Source organism: Palaemon carinicauda, chromosome 18, assembly GCF_036898095.1.
Source record: "Palaemon carinicauda isolate YSFRI2023 chromosome 18, ASM3689809v2, whole genome shotgun sequence".
In the NCBI taxonomy this organism is placed as follows: Eukaryota; Metazoa; Arthropoda; class Malacostraca; order Decapoda; family Palaemonidae; genus Palaemon; species Palaemon carinicauda.
Genome location: NC_090742.1, coordinates 38,956,373 through 38,972,738, shown reverse-complemented (window position 1 = coordinate 38,972,738; position 16,366 = coordinate 38,956,373). Strand labels below are relative to the sequence as shown.

The 16,366-nt window shown below is 37.1% G+C and overlaps 2 protein-coding genes across 3 annotated transcripts in view; one reads left to right on the top strand and one right to left on the bottom strand.

Annotated features, from left to right (window-relative positions):
- CNPYb (protein canopy b) overlaps window positions 1–7,177 on the top strand; it is a 58,259-nt gene extending 51,082 nt beyond the window's left edge. Inside the window, exons 3-5 of the mRNA XM_068392301.1 lie at window positions 4,813–4,947; window positions 5,180–5,264; window positions 5,412–7,177. Of these exons, the coding sequence (XP_068248402.1) occupies window positions 4,813–4,947; window positions 5,180–5,264; window positions 5,412–5,639 (448 nt within the window). The 3' untranslated portion in view covers window positions 5,640–7,177. The remainder of the gene's footprint in view (window positions 1–4,812; window positions 4,948–5,179; window positions 5,265–5,411) is intronic.
- Window positions 7,178–9,858: 2,681 nt separating this feature from the next.
- The window catches only part of Agxt (Alanine-glyoxylate aminotransferase), a 45,621-nt gene continuing 39,113 nt past the window's right edge, over window positions 9,859–16,366 (bottom strand). For both annotated transcript variants that reach the window (XM_068392300.1, XM_068392299.1), the window contains exons 8-9: window positions 12,264–12,512; window positions 9,859–10,316 (exon numbers count right to left, since the gene is read on the bottom strand). In XM_068392300.1, the coding sequence (XP_068248401.1) occupies window positions 10,157–10,316; window positions 12,264–12,512 (409 nt within the window). In that variant the 3' untranslated portion in view covers window positions 9,859–10,156. The remainder of the gene's footprint in view (window positions 10,317–12,263; window positions 12,513–16,366) is intronic.

Below are 16,366 nucleotides of genomic sequence, written 5' to 3'. Positions count from 1 at the left end.
GAGAACAATACTCAAAACATAGTAGAATGAAAGAATTAAAACACTTCTTCAGAATAGATTGATCACCGAAAATCTTGAAAGACTTTCTTAATAAGTAAATTTTCTGTTGAGAATCACATCTAAAATTTTAAGTCATACAAAGTTAAAGAAGCATTATCAATACAGAGATCCGGATTTTGAGGAGCCACTGTCCTTGACCTACTTACAGTCATCCTTTGAGGTTTGTTAGGTTTCAACTTCATACCCCATCTGTTAAGTGATTCAACAATCCCAGATCTACATTCAGGGGATAGAATTGATGCAAAGAGAGTAGCATCATCTGTATATGCAACAAGCTTGTTTTCCAGGCCAAACCAAATGTCATGTGTATATAGTATGAAAAGTAATGGGTCAAGAACACTACCCTGTGGAACACCAGATATCACATTCCTATACTCACTATGGTGCCCATCGACAACAATTCTTTGAGATCTATTACTTGAAAAATCAATAATAATGCTAAGAAACGACCCACCCACTCCCAACTGTTTGAGTTTGAAAACAAGGTCCTCATGGTTAACATGGTCAAAGGCAGCACTAAAATCAAGGCCAATAATACGAACTTCCTGACCACAATCAGGGGATTTCTGTACGGCATTGGAGATTGTAAAAAGGGCATCTCAGGCTCCAAGGTCTTTACGAAAACCAAATTGCAAACTGGGGAATAAATGATTATCTTCAGCAAACCTATTAAGACGTTTTGCCAGAAGACGTTAAAAAGCTTTAGATAATACGGGAGTTATGGAAATTGGGCGGTAATCAGTTGGACTTGAGCTTCCACAAACACATTTATATAGAGGAGTAACATTACCAATTCTCCAACAAGTGCTAAAAGCTCCTCTTCTTGCACAAAATAACAGATAACTTTAGAACTAAAAAATCTGCAGTGTTTATAAAAAGAAAAGGAAAAATACCATGTGGGTCTACACCTCCATAAGCATTAAGGTCCATCAATAGAGCTTTAATTTCACGAGATCGAAAAGCTAAACTAGTTAGTTTAGCCTCAGGAAAACAGGAATGAGGAAGTTCAAGTTTTTCATTACTCTGTTTACTGTCAAAAACACCTGCCAAAAGGGTTGCCTTTTCCTTTGGACAGTGAGTGACTAGGCCATCTGGTTTAAGTAAAGGAGGAACTGTTGCATCTACACCAAAGAGAGCTGATTTAAAGGTAGACCACCATTTATGTTCCTGAGTTGTACCAGAAAGGGTTTCTTTTATGGTTAAATTGTATTCCTTTTCAATTGAGGCATAAACTCTCCGAGCAAAAGCCCTAAGCTGAGTATAATTATTCCAGGTCAAATCTGATCTGTTACCCTTCCAAATAAGCACGTCTACAATTGTCATTGAACCATGGTTTGTCCTTCACTCGGTACCTTAGCACGCGAGAAGGGATATGTCTATTAATTATTTTGACTAGATTCTCATTCAAAGGGACAACAGGATCAACACTGCTATATGATTGCGACCAATTCAAGCACAAAACACATGCAAAATCCCTTGGCTTCTACAGCTGTCTTTTTATGGTAGAGAAATTTACAAATCGATGGAGAGCTGTTTGAAATGGAGACAGCAAGCACAATTTGTGCATGGTGCAAATTATGGGGCATGAAGTTGAATCCTAACAAAACTCAAAATAGAGCATGATTGTAAGTAAATTGAGGACAGTTGCTGCTCAACATCCGGTCCTCAGCATTGATAATGTTTCTTTAACTCTTTATGACTTAAATTTTTAGGTGTGTTTCTTGACAGCAAATTCACTTTTGAGAAACACATTAGGTCTGTCTTCTTCAATTGCACAAAAAATTGGCTTATTGTGAAATTCTCTTTAAGATTTTTGGTGATCAATCTATTTTGAAGAAGTGTTTTAATTCTTTCATTTTACCTTGTTTTGAGTATTGTTCTCCTGTCTGGTCTTCAGGTGCTGATTCTCATCTTAATCTGGTGGCTTAGACTTTAAATCAATCAATCAATTAATCTGGTGGACAGGACTTACATACATATACCAAAGGCACTTCCCCCAATTTTGGGGGGTAGCCGACATCAACAAAGAAACAAAACAAAAAAGGGGACCTCTACTCTTTACGTTCCTTCAGCCTAACCAGGGACTCAACCGAGTTCAGCTGGTACTGCTAGGGCGCCACAGCCCAACCTCCCACATTATCCACCACAGATGAAGCTTCATACTGCTGAGTCCCCTACTGCTGCTACCTCCGCGGTCATCTAAGGCACCGGAGGAAGCAGCAGGGCCTACCGGAACTGCGTCACAATCGCTCGCCATTCATTCCTATTTCTAGCACGCTCTCTTGCCTCTCTCACATCTATCCTCCTATCACCCAGAGCTTTCTTCACACCATCCATCCACCCAAACCTTGGCCTTCCTCTTGTACTTCTCCCATCAACTCTTGCATTCATCACCTTCTTTAGCAGACAACCATTTTCCATTCTCTCAACATGGCCAAACCACCTCAACACATTCATATCCACTCTAGCCGCTAACTCATTTCTTACACCTGTTCTCTCCCTCACCACTTCGTTCCTAATCCTATCTACTCGAGATACACCAGCCATACTCCTTAGACACTTCATCTCAAACACATTCAATTTCTGTCTCTCCATCACTTTCATTCCCCACAACTCCGATCCATACATCACAGTTGGTACAGTCACTTTCTCATATAGAACTCTCTTTACATTCATGCCCAACCCTCTATTTTTTACTACTCCCTTAACTGCCCCCAACACTTTGCAACCTTCATTCACTCTCTGACGTACATCTGCTTCCACTCCACCATTTGCTGCAACAACAGACCCCAAGTACTTAAACTGATCCACCTCCTCAAGTAACTCTCCATTCAACATGACATTCAACCTTGCACCACCTTCCCTTCTCGTACATCTCATAACCTTACTCTTACCCACATTAACTCTCAACTTCCTTCTCTCACACACCCTTCCAAATTCTGTCACTAGTCGGTCAAGCTTCTCTTCTGTGTGCTACCAGTACAGTATCATCCGCAAACAACAACTGATTTACCTCCCATTCATGGTCATTCTCGCCTACCAGTTTTAATCCTCGTCCAAGTACTCGAGCATTCACCTCTCTCACCACTCCATCAACATACAAGTTAAAAAACCACGGCGACATCACACATCCCTGTCTCAGCCCCACTCTCACCGGAAACCAATCACTCACTTCATTTCCTATTCTAACACATGCTTTGCTACCTTTGTAGAAACTTTTCACTGCTTGCAACAACCTTCCACCAACTCCATATAACCTCATCACATTCCACATTGCTTCCCTATCAACTCTATCATATGCTTTCTCCAGATCCATAAACGCAACATACACCTCCTTACCTTTTGCTAAATATTTCTCGCATATCTGCCTAACTGTCTATTAAATTTCTTACTCCTGATCTAGATATTAATCTCTGGCACTGTCATTCAATTAGTTCATTATGCATGTTGCATAAGAGTTTTTATAATTCTGACCATCCTTAACATTCAGATCTTCCCGGACAGTACCATCCTGTTCGTAATACTAGGTATGCAGTTAATTCTAATAATCAGGCCTCATCCATCATGAGGCTCAACACTACACAGTATTCTAGAAGTTTTAGTTCAGCTATGACCAAGTTGTGGAATGATCTTCCTAATCGAGTACTGTAGTTGAATTGGTAGAATTTCAGAAGTTCAAACTAGCAGCAAATTTTTTTTTTAAGTTGAACAGGCTCACATAAGTCTATTTTTATAGTTTATATATGAAAGATCATTTTAATGTTGTTACTGTTCTTAAAATATTTTATTTCTATTGTTTATTACTATTCATGTAGTTTTGTTATTTCTTTATTCCCTTTCCTGACTGGGCTAATTTTCCTTTTTGGAGCCATTGGGCTTATAGTATCCTGCTGGCTAGTAATGATAATAATAATCTAGAAGGACAACTTTATGCTCTGTTGATCTCAAGGATGCATTTTTCCAAATAGTGATCCACTCTTCAGAAAGAAAGTGCCCCTGCTTCATCCTATAGGGAGTTGGGTACCATACAGCAGGGGAACCCCACTCTCTACAGGAACTCCACTGTCGTTTTATCTTGTCCGTTCAGAGTGTTCAACATTTCATATCACGTATTGCTCATTTACTGTTAAATTGTCACTGGCAAACGACTAGATGGCTGTCTCCGTAGAGTATAGTTTTCTGTAAGCAGATTGGTTGTCAGGCAAAGCTTCTATTACTTGTAAGTGACTGACTAGTTGTTCAAGAATTACGTATTCAAGCACTTTTGAAACAAAGGATAGATTCGAAATAGGTCTATTCCTGGTAATCCAGAGCACTTTTCAGAATTGGTGTGCATATAGCCATTTTCTCAGATTTTGGAAACTTAATTCTTCAATGCTTGCATTTGCTATTCTTATTATCATTACGGCTAGACTAGAAAAGTTTCTCTCTTCAATTACTTCAGATATTGGCATGGGATCAATCGCGCAGTTTGTTTTCTTTGCTCTCTTGATGATCCTGGTGATATCGTCTTGTGTTATGTTATTAAATCTCATGAATTTTATCTGTGTGTCAGGTGTATCATAAATCTGATGTTGAACATTTACAAATGACCTGGTTATATTTTCAATTTTGCTTTTAAAGAAAACTAGAAAATTATTTGCTAGTTCCTGGTCACTAACCATCAGGTAGCTTCTTTTCTTTTACATTTCCCATTATACCATTTAGGAAATTATATAATTGCTTCACGTGTATTACATCTCATTCCCACAGAGAGCTGCGATTAGTCGAAACCTTGGAAGAAGTTTGCAGTGGAATGCTTGATTACAGGATACACAAAGAAAGAAAGGACTCTACAAGATTTGCTAAAAAAATGAGCCAGACATTTCAAACTCTACATGGCCTTGTGTAAGTAAATATATATAATGGAATTGTAAAATTTTATAACATGCCCCTATTGGCACCATCAACAGTGTGCCTGCCATACATTGTATATTGTATCTGACACTACATAATGGGTCTCATTTATGTTTGTGAAATAAGATTACTGTCATTGTATGTTTACAGTACACTGTGCTGTGTTTTATTATATTAAACTAGAAACTGCCACTGATTAAAATTAAACTTCTCTAAATTTCAGGAACAAAGGAGTAAAAGTTGATTTAGGAATGCCATATGAGCTATGGGATGAGCCCTCAGCTGAAATTTCTCATCTTAAAATTCAGGTTAGTTGTTAATATTTATTAGTCAGTAAGTAATTATGTAAGTAATGATTTCTGTATTAAAGATTCTATCTGAAATCCACATGCATAAATTAATAATTTTTTTTTAGTATTAGTTTAATCAACTTTTTATTTTTCACCTTTTTTAAGTGTGAGAGGTTCATAGAAGACCATGAAGACCGTATAACAGAGTGGTACTTTGGTGACCAGAGAAATGGTCTGAAGGAGGCTGTATGTAATAAAGTGATTCGAGAAAAAAAGTGTTTAAGTGAGCCAAATGGAGAAGATATTGCAGTTGAACCAGAGGCTGGCCCTGAAAAAGAAGTCAAGAAAAGTAAGAAAGGGGATTCTGGAAAGGTTGACAAAAGTGAGCTATAGATTAATTTTTGTGTTCTTCTTAAGTAGTTTACAATTTTGGTAGTTTTTAGATATTGATTACTGGTGGAAGGAGATGAATTCAATAGTTTTTTTTTTTTTTGTTATATTTTTGCTGTTTAAAAGGAACTGGTTAATTTTAAGAGATAGCAATTATCTTGTTTATTTCAGCTGTGTTATTTTGCTCACCGTAAGTCACTAATATTAATGTCCTAGTATTTTCTTTTCTCTAGTAATGATAGTTTTAGTTTATTTTTTGTCTCAATTAGACTAATATGGCATACATTCCCCGTGTCAAAGAAATGCAGTTTTTCCATTTTTTTTTTCAAAACCATACTTAGTTTTATTGAGCGAGTCTTGTTCCTTGTACTTTGCAAAATATATCTAGTCCTTTTGAAGGACTCTTTAAGTGTACATTTTACAATTGTAATTTTTGTTTTGTTCAAGTACTGTATGTCTGTAGACTAATACAAACCATTCTTTGAAATATGTTATCTTCTGTTCACTATTACACAAGCCTTGTACCCATTAGTCTTCAAATGATTAGTCATAGACAGATTTTTTTTTTTTTTGTGCCTTGTGTGTTTTGAAACTAACAGTTGATTGTTCCTTTAGGGTAGTAAATGGTAACTATCATTTACTCACTACTTTCTGTTAAAAGATTACTTTCTTTGCCTTTTTCATTAGCATGAATGTGATTAAAATGTTTGGCTTTAAATAATTTTTTCTAATTTTAGCTTTCAGGGTCAGTATTCATTTCTAACATGAATCTGCCTCTAAGAAGGGACTAGGCATAATAACAATGCCCCTTATACTGAATAAAAGTTGTCATTACTTTTTACTGTACACCGAAGAAGAATAACAGTGTTTTACATTATCGCTTCTCAATACAATACATATCCCGAAGTTCTTGCCAAAATATACACACATGGCATGCATTCACAAAACTTACTAGTTGTTCAAAGACAAGAATATGTTAATTTGAACTAATGGGTATGAGCAGATAAGGCTTAGTCAAAATTGAAGAAACCTTGTACTTTATAATACTAGAAACAAGAATATTAAATTATCTAGCTCTCACGTTACATTGAATAGAGTTTTTGAATTTAGTGCAAGAGTATTTTGTATGGTTATAGGTTTAATTCTCCCAATGTTTATGAGGTTTATACTTGCAGAACTATAATTTTTGTGATGATACAGCATCACCTTTGGTCACAATGATTGTGAATTTATTGCACATTCTAATTTCAAAATATGGGATCTAAGAATGTATCAAATTATTCTCATCATAGTTCAGCACTCTTATATTGCATTTAACATGTAGTTTTCATTTCCATGTAAACAGAAAGGGTTATTTACTGTAAAAATTTTATGTAGGAGAAATCTGTAAGGTTCAAATTTTTGGTATCAGCAACTATTTCATATTAAAGGCTTATGAATGAAGTAATGTATTTGTAGATTGTTAAGCATGATGTAACATTTAATTTTTACATATTTTTTTATACCTCCGGACAGTTTAACATTAAACTTTTAGTAATGTATATTGAAGTTTTGTTGAACAAAATCTTGTCTTTGACATCATCTTGGCTAACAAAAGTGACAGTCAAATGATGTGGCTATCATCTTATATTGAATTAGATAAATGAATTTAGTATTCACATGGCTTGGCCGTTGAAGGTCGTTCAGTGCCAAGATGCAATTAGTGGAAAAACTTGGTTATACTATGAAGTCAAAGTCGAGAGGCTGGACAGGAAAATTGAAGAAAGGCAGAGCAAAGACACCTTATCACAGTATAGTATATTGTCTATGATATTTATTATTATGCATGAAAATTTATCAAGGCAAACAATCTTGCATAAATTAATAGCGTTAGGTGTGCACCACCTACGCTGTAATGTTGAATAGCGTTGTAGATAATTACTGGATTATATATTAGTTTGGTGTGACCTCTCGAGGCACCTTCTAGACTCGGAATCTGTACTCAAGGTATTTAATCATAAAATTTAAAGGATATGCTTTTTTTAAGCAGATCTTTTTCCCAGTCACAATGCTGGTTGCCGTTTATTTGTTGCTTCATTTCAGTCTTTTCCAAGAAGTTCTGCAACTTGCTTAAACTTTCTCCCTTCAGTGACCATTCATTTGTGACAGCCATAAGAAACGCTAGAAATGATACTGGAAGACATCATAATCTCATGAATGTGATGGATACAATGAATTAAAGTTTTAGACAAATGTACAATTGTAAAGTATTGGCTTGCTTTCTCCACTACAAAAAAAGGAATTGTGTCAACAAATTGGGTGTGTTTTTTTGCTCTGTTGGTACCATAAAGAGTATTTTAAAGATAAATAAGGGTGGTATATTTTGTTCCTGTATGGAAAAAACTGCTGACCAATCTAAATGATTACTATTGATATTGAAAGTGGAAGGTTAACCAGTTCTGGCTGTCAAGTAACACCTGGAATTCTTAACCCCCTCCCACACAGGAATTGGTCTTCATCTTTTAAGTTTTCATTTGTTTAAAACTACTGTACTGTACATTCGTACCTTGAATTTGCTTTGTTCCAGAAGCCTGTTTGAATACTAGCTTGTTCAAACATTGATTTTTTTTCTAAGAACTTATCCCTTTGAGACATAGAACTCACTCATTATGAAGCTTGTGTTGTACAAAAAGTTTCTTGTACTTCTGTATTTAAAATACAAAAAAAAAAAAAAAAAAACCCTCAACAGATGAAATAAAAACTTAACTTCATTGTCTTTAGTAATGAGAGTAGGATGCCTTAAGCGGAAGTTTTTATTCTAAAAATTTAGTTCCATTATTAACTTCACATTTTTTTGGCTAGTCACTAATCTTCTTAGGACCCATGTGTACAGTATGTAAATACCAGTAGATATAAAAACATTAATGAAACAATGTTTTGCAAGCATGCAGTGGGAGACATGTATCCATAAACTGGGTGTATTGCATCCTTGTTTGAGACAGCATTATGATTCTTGACTCTTACAACCTATTAGTTGATTTATAAGAAAAAAACATTTAAAGAGGATTTTTCTTAAGTTCTTCTGCACATAGCGCGACCAGAGAACTTACTGGACGTCGAGACCTGAGCAAGCATGCTCTCTGACCCGGGGTTAGCCTCAGGGCGCGTATCACTCCGCCTGAGGTTACCCCTCATAGAAAATGGGTTTAGGGTAAACTTCAAAAAACTCTGGTCGAATGGGAGGAGATCCCAGATACTCCTAAGAATGTATTTGGAGGTAAGTACTGTTAGGAAAAATACAAATTACAGTACTTAAAATTTGTGATTTTTATTACTACTATTGGCCAAACCACAACCCTGATTGGAAAAGCAGAATGCTATAAGTCTAAGATCCAATGAGGAAAGCAGTCAAAATTCGTAAAGGAAATAGAGAAGTAACTTATGAACTATGAACGGAAAATGATAAAAAAAATGATAAGATATATCGAGGTTGGTGACAATGTCAACCTTTTCAAGAGATAAGCAGTTGCTGCAAGTCTGGGTTCTGAAGGTCCCCTGATTCAACTGCTAGATTAGTCATTCTACAATGTGGTCACAACTGGAATAAAACTTCTAAAATAATGTGTAGTATTTGAGTCTTATTATGATAAAGCAAAACTTATCCAAACATTCATATATCACATTGTCATTCCTACCATTCAACAAAAGCCTGACCTATCAGAAATTACAAAGTACAGGTGGTAGTGTTCTTGTGATATCGACAAGGAACATTTTAGACTATAAACCCATATGGTGTCCCTTGTATAATTAGAAAATGGAAACGATTACCTGAGAAATAAAACTCTTTAAACAAAATACTTTTATTCAACAGTAATACAAAATAAGTCATGGTTTATAAAAATCTATGTATCATAAAAAACTATACATTATTAGAAAAAATGTGGTTATGTATAAATTTTAATAATCTTCATGTAAATGCTTATGTACATAGAGAATTTAGAGTAAATTCTGAAAGCTGTAAGGATAACAAATTTTAACTTGATGTAAATATTAATTTAAAATATGAAATCACAGAGGGCTAAATTTTATTTGATATATATAAAATGCAATAAATCAGTTTTGATATATTACAGTATATAAAATCAACAATAAGTAATCTCAATATTTCAACTTATAATAACTACAAAATTAATTGGCAATTGGTGTATAATAAAAAAAAAGGGGACCAATTTTTCTTATTCAGAATATGAACTGCATTATTTGGGAATGTGTTCATTACCATGCTGACCGCAGCATCTATTCAATATCCTGTGGAAAGTTCTTACAGAATGTGATATTGATGTTTTAACCGATATTTTTAAGCATGTTATATTCCCTGCTTGCACCACAAAAAAATTTTTGCTGCTTTGTATACCATCAAAATTAAGCATCAGTTAGTATTACAATCCAAACCCTTACCCAGTGAGTTAACTTTAAAAGAAAAAAAGATTAGTACCACTGGAATGTGAAAATTTATTTAATTTCTAGATATAACCAATACTTCATAACTGGCTAGAATGACCTTTCACGTTCCCTAAAGCTTCCTTCATAATTCTTAATACAAGATCAACATTTTCTGGAGTGCAGTTATAGCCCATCAAACCAACTCTCCAAACTTTTCCTGCAGATGGACCAAGACCTCCACTTATTTCCACCAGGTACCTGCAAAAAAAGAAAAAAAAAGAAGTAACTTTCTTAAGAAAATGACATTGAATACAATACTTGAAATATGGAATTATCCATATTCCACAGTCAAATTGTGTTTTACTTTATAACTAGAACCAAACTTTAAGCTGTAGACACTAAGAAAAACAATGCAATCCTCTTTTTTTAAAACATGAAAATAACAAAACATGAAAATACACACACAAAAAGTAACTAGAATTGAATTAAATTATGTCTGTAGACACCAACAAAAACAATGGAATCTTTTTTAAAACATGAAAATACTGTACACATAATGTAACTAGAATTTTATTAATTTTTTCATTTTATGTTCATGGCAAGGAGAGCAAGTCAATCATAAACAGCCACCGCCAGTCCTTGTAACCTGATCTTTTTTTAAGAGAACAAAGCAGAAATCAGTGCCACTGGACTCCAAAAGAATGCTGTAGAGTAAAGATCCTTAAAAACTATTTCTTTGTCTGCTGTACAAAGAGCGTTGTAAATTAGTAACCTACAGTGATGACCTACTCTTATGTAAAAATGTAGCAGTCATGTACAAGCAAATCATTACACAAGATGTTTAGAAGTATGGAAAGCATAAAAAGTCATACCCTTTTCAGTAATCTAGGCAGAAGCAATTAAAAATAAATACAAAAATAGAAATGATGTGGGTGTTGATTTAGTAATGCAATCCTAGGATTACCACACAGTACTGAAGATACTACCTTTTACTCCCTATTTAATTATATATTATGTTACCGTAAGCATAATTAGGGAGTACGGACATTGTATAAGCATACATGTTTTACAATAAATTAGTTTAATCTATTTGTAGGTAGCAGGTTGGCCAGAGCACCAGCCACCCATTGAGATACTACCACTAGAGAGTTATGTTGTCCTCTGACTGGCTAGACAGTACTACACTGAATCCTTCTCTCTGGTTATGGTTAATTTTCTCTTTGCCTACACAGACACCGAAAAATCTGGCCTATTCTTTACATATTCTACTCTGTCCTCATACACCTGACAACACTGAGATTACCAAACAATTCTTCTTCACCCAAATGGTTACTGCACTGTAATTGTTCAGTGGGAACTTATCTCTTGGTAAGGGTAGAAGAGAGACTTTAGCTATGGTAAGTAGCTCTTCTAGGAGAAAGACACTCCAAAATCAAACCATTGTTCTCTAGTCTTGGGTAGTGCCATAGCCTCTGTACCATGGTTTTCCACTGTCTTGGGTTGGAGTTCTCTTGCTTGAGGGTACACTCGGGCACACTGTCCTATCTTATTTCTCTTCCTATTATTTTGTAAAAGTTTTTATAGTTTATAGATCTTTATTTTAATGTTGTTACTCTTCTTAAAACATTTAATTTTTCCTAGTTTCCTTTTCTCACCGAGCTATTTTCCCTGTTGGAGCCCCTGGGCTTATAGCATCCTGCTTTTCCAATTAGGGTTGTAGCTTAGCAAGTAATAATAATAATAATTAAGAGTAAACTGTTACAAGATAAGAGTTATAAAGAATAACAAACTAGGTGCATAATTTCTTACAGAAAATACAATATACAGTACAATATCAAGATATTTTATAATGGTTAGAAATAATTTTAGATATTGAAATTTGAATCTATAATCTTATTTTGATCGAGCATAAATACTTCAGTACTGTACAGCCTCATTACAATGGTCTAGTGATAGAAGATTCTCCTATTGAATGTTCGGTAAATGGGGGAGGGGGGAGAAATTTGCACACCTTCAAATGTATATGAACTTTTTGTCTCATCACTTGGAGGATACATGCTAGCAATGTATTTTGCTAAAAAAAACTTGAGGGATAAATTGGAATTTTTTTCTATTTAGGGAATGGGAACTTGTATAACTTAAGTTATATTTGAAGTTTCCTGTAATAAATTAATCAAGCCAGAACTAAAAAAATGTAATTCTTACTTTGACATGAAGTATTTTACAACCTTCGTCCAATCAACACCGTCTGGAACACGGATGGTGTTTACAGTCGGAGTCCTTTTGCTTGCATCTGAAATAAACATTTCTAATCCAAGAGCAGCAAGACCATCCCACAACTTTTGGGCACACGCCATATGTCGTTTCCATAAGGATTCCAGTCCTTCTTCACAGACTATTGCTAAACCTTCTCGTAGCGCATACACTGAGCTCACAGGACCAGTATGATGATACCTGGAAATTTATTGTACAGTATGTAATTATAATAGGAATAAATGGATATTGAGAATTGTCATACAAGGCTCTAGTACTGTACAATGCTAAAGTGTTTTGAAAATGTAAATGTTAAAATTTAAAGGAAAAAATATCAAGGAATCAAATGTCATTCTTTTCAGATATAACTGGTCAGTAGCTGAAAAAGAAATTGATTTCTCTAAGGAGTGGGTTTCATACTAAGCTTCACATTCTTGATGAAGTTTGAAAAATTGTTATGCAGGTTTTACTAATGTCCTGACGTTAATGCAAAAAGGTCATAAATTTTAAATCTTTTGCTGATGGGAAAGATGAAATGATACAAACTAAATTCCAAACCCCCCCCCCCGCCAAAAAAAAAAGTTAGAGAAAAATGTACAATCATATATTCATTAGAATATTTATTATAGTACTGTAGTTCAATAATTACCCAATAATCATATGCCTAAAAGTTTTGGCAATGAAAAGGGGAAATGGCATTTATAGCGAAAAATGATATTTTAATTATAAAATAAATTTTTGAATATACTTACCCGGTGAATATATAATAGCTGAGCCTCCGGCGGCTCGACAGAAAAACACACAAAAACTCGCGAGCGATCGCTATGAAGGTTGCGGGTGTGCCCACTAGCGCCAACTATCGGCCAGATACCGCATAGACATGTAAACAGACCCAATTTTTCTCATCCCGCTGGGTCTCTATCGGGGAGGAAGGGGGGGCCTTTAATTAATATATTCACCGGGTAAGTATATTCAAAAATTTATTATATAATTAAAATATCATTTTTAAATATTTAACTTAGCCGGTGAATATATAATAGCTGATTCACACCCATGGTGGTGGGTAGAGACCAGAGTTAATTAAGTTTACAGCGTATATGCTTAGAGTTTTTGACAGTTATATCATAACAAAACCCAAATATAAAAAGGTACCTGGTAAGGAAGTTGACTTAGACGATTACTCTGCCTTATTAGTCTGTCTTCCTCACGAAGCCCAGCGATCCTCTTAGGATGCTGAAAGACTCCCAGGAGCTGAAGTATTAAGGGCTGCAACCCATACAACAGGACCTCATCAAACCCCTAATCTGGGCGCTCTCAAGAAATGACTTTGACCACCCGCCAAATCAACCAGGATGCGAAAGGCTTCTTAGCCTTCCGTACAACCCAAAAAACAATATTAAAAACATTTCAAGAGACAGATTAAAAAGGATATTGGAATTAGGGTAATGTAGTGGTAGAACCCTCACCCACTACTGCACTCGCTGCAACGAATGGACCCAGTGTGTAGCAGTCCTCGTAAAGAGTCTGGACATCTTTTAAGTAAAATGACGCGAACACTGACTTGCTTCTCCAAAAAGTCGCGTCCATAATACTTTGCAGAGATTTATTTTGCTTGAAGGCCACGGAGGTTGCTATAGCTCTAACTTCGTGCGTCTTAACCTTAAGCAAACATCGGTCTTTCTCATTCAAGTGAGAATGAGCTTCTCGTATTAAAAATCTGATAAAATATGACAAAGCATTCTTTGACATAGGCAATGATGGTTTCTAAACTGAGCACCATAATGCCTCAGATTTACCTCGTAATGACTTAGTACGAGCTAAATAGAACTTAAGAGCTCTAACAGGACATAATACTCTTTCCAGTTCGTTGCCTACGATCTCTGATAAGCAAGGAATATCAAAAGATTTAGGCCAAGGACGAGAAGGCAGTTCATTTTTGGCCAGGAAACCAAGTTGAAGTGAACAAGTGGCTTTTTCTGTAGAAAAGCCGATGTTCTTACTGAAGGCATGAAGTTCACTGACCCTTTTAGCCGAAGCCAAGCACACTAGGAAAAGTGTCTTGAGGGTGAGATCCTTCAGGGAGGCTGAATGTAATGGCTCAAACCTGTCTGACATGAGGAACCTTAGGACCACGTCTAAGTTCCATCCAGGAGTTGCCAAACGACGTTCCTTAGAGGTCTCGAAAGACTTAAGGAGATCTTGGAGATCTTTATTGTTGGAAAGATCTAAGCCTCTATGTCGAAAGACCGAAGCCAACATGCTCCTGTAGCCCTTAATCGTGGGAGCTGAAAGGGAGCGAACCTTTCTCAGATGTAAAAGAAAATCTGCGATTTGGGCTACAGAGGTACTGGACGAGGACACAGATGCTGACTTGCACCAGTCTCGAAAGACTTCCCACTTCGACTGGTATACTCTAATGGTGGAAGCTCTCCTCGCTCTTGCAATCGCACTGGCTGCCTCCTTCGAAAAGCCTCGAGCTCGAGTCTTTCGATAGTCTGAAGGAAGTCAAACGAAGAGCGGGGAGGCCTTGATGGACATTCTTTACGTGGGGCTGACGTAACAGATCTACCCTTAGAGGAAGACTTCTTGGAAAGTCTACCAGCCATTGAAGTACCTCGGTGAACCACTCTCTCGCGGGCCAGAGGGTAGCAACCAACGTCAACCTTGTCCCTTCGTGAGAGGCGAACTTCTGCAGTACCTTGTTGACTATCTTGAATGGTGGGAATGCATATAAGTCCAGAAGAGACCAATCCAGTAGAAACGCATCTATGTGGATTGCTTCTGTATCTAGGACTGGAGAGCAATATATTGGTAACCTTTTGGTCAACGAGGAGGCAAAGAGGTCTATGGTGGGTTGACCCCAAGTAGCCCAAAGACTCTTGCCCACGTCCTTGTGGAGGGTCCATTCCGTGGGTATCACCTGACCCCTCCGACTGAGACAGTCTGTCAAGACGTTCAAGTCCCCCTGGATGAATCTCGTCAACAGGGAGATGCCTCGATTTCTTGACCATAAGAGAAGGTCCCTTGCGATCTCGAGCAGCGTGAAGGAGTGTGTGCCTCCTTGCTTGGAGATGTACGCCAAAGCTGTGGTGTTGTCTGATTTGACCTCTACTACTTAGTTTCGAAGAAGCTTTCGAATATCATCAAGGCCAAGTGGACTGCTAATAGCTCCTTGCCGTTGATGTGCATGCTCTTCTGACTTGAGGTCCACAGACCCGAGCATTCCCGACCGTCCAGGGTCGCACCCCAACCCAAATCCGACGCGTCTGAGAACAACACGTGTTTTGGGTTCTTGACTGCTAGGGATAGTCCCTCTCTCAGACTGATATTGCTGTCCCACCATTTCAGGCATGCCTTTACTGGTTCGGAGACTGGGAATGATAACGTCTTGTCCTAGTTCCAGTGAGAGGCTAGATGGAACCGGAGAGGCAGAAGGTGTAGTCTCCCTAGTGAGACAAACTGCTCCAGGGATGAGAGAGTCCCTACGAGACTGTTCCAACTCCTGACTGAACAAACGTTCTCTTTTCAGCATTAGTTGGACTTCGAGCAGGGCTTGTTCTATTCGGGTGGCAGACGGAAAAGCCCGAAAAAAAAAACTGAACTGCGAATCTCCATCCCCAAATATAGAATAATCTGGGATGGGATCAGTTGGGACTTTTAGGTTGACCAAAAGTCCCAACTCCCTGGCCAGACTCAACGTCCAATGTAGATCCTGCAGACAGCGAAGACTGGACGATGCTCTGAGAAGACAGTCGTTCAAGTACAGGGAGGCTCGGATCCCCGATAGATGGAGGGATTTTGCCCCATTCCTCATGAGCCTCGTAAACACGAGAGGAGCAGGACTGAGGCCAAAGCACAGGGCTCGAAACTGGTACCCCACATTCCAGTAAACAAACCTCAGAAACGGTTGGGAATCCGGGTGTATAGGAATGTGGAAGTATGCCTCCTGAAGGTCGAGAGAGACCATCCAGTCGCCTTCCATTAATGCTGTCAAGACAGCCTGGTAGACTTCATTGTGAAGTTTGTCTTGACAATGAACACATTGAGCGCACTTG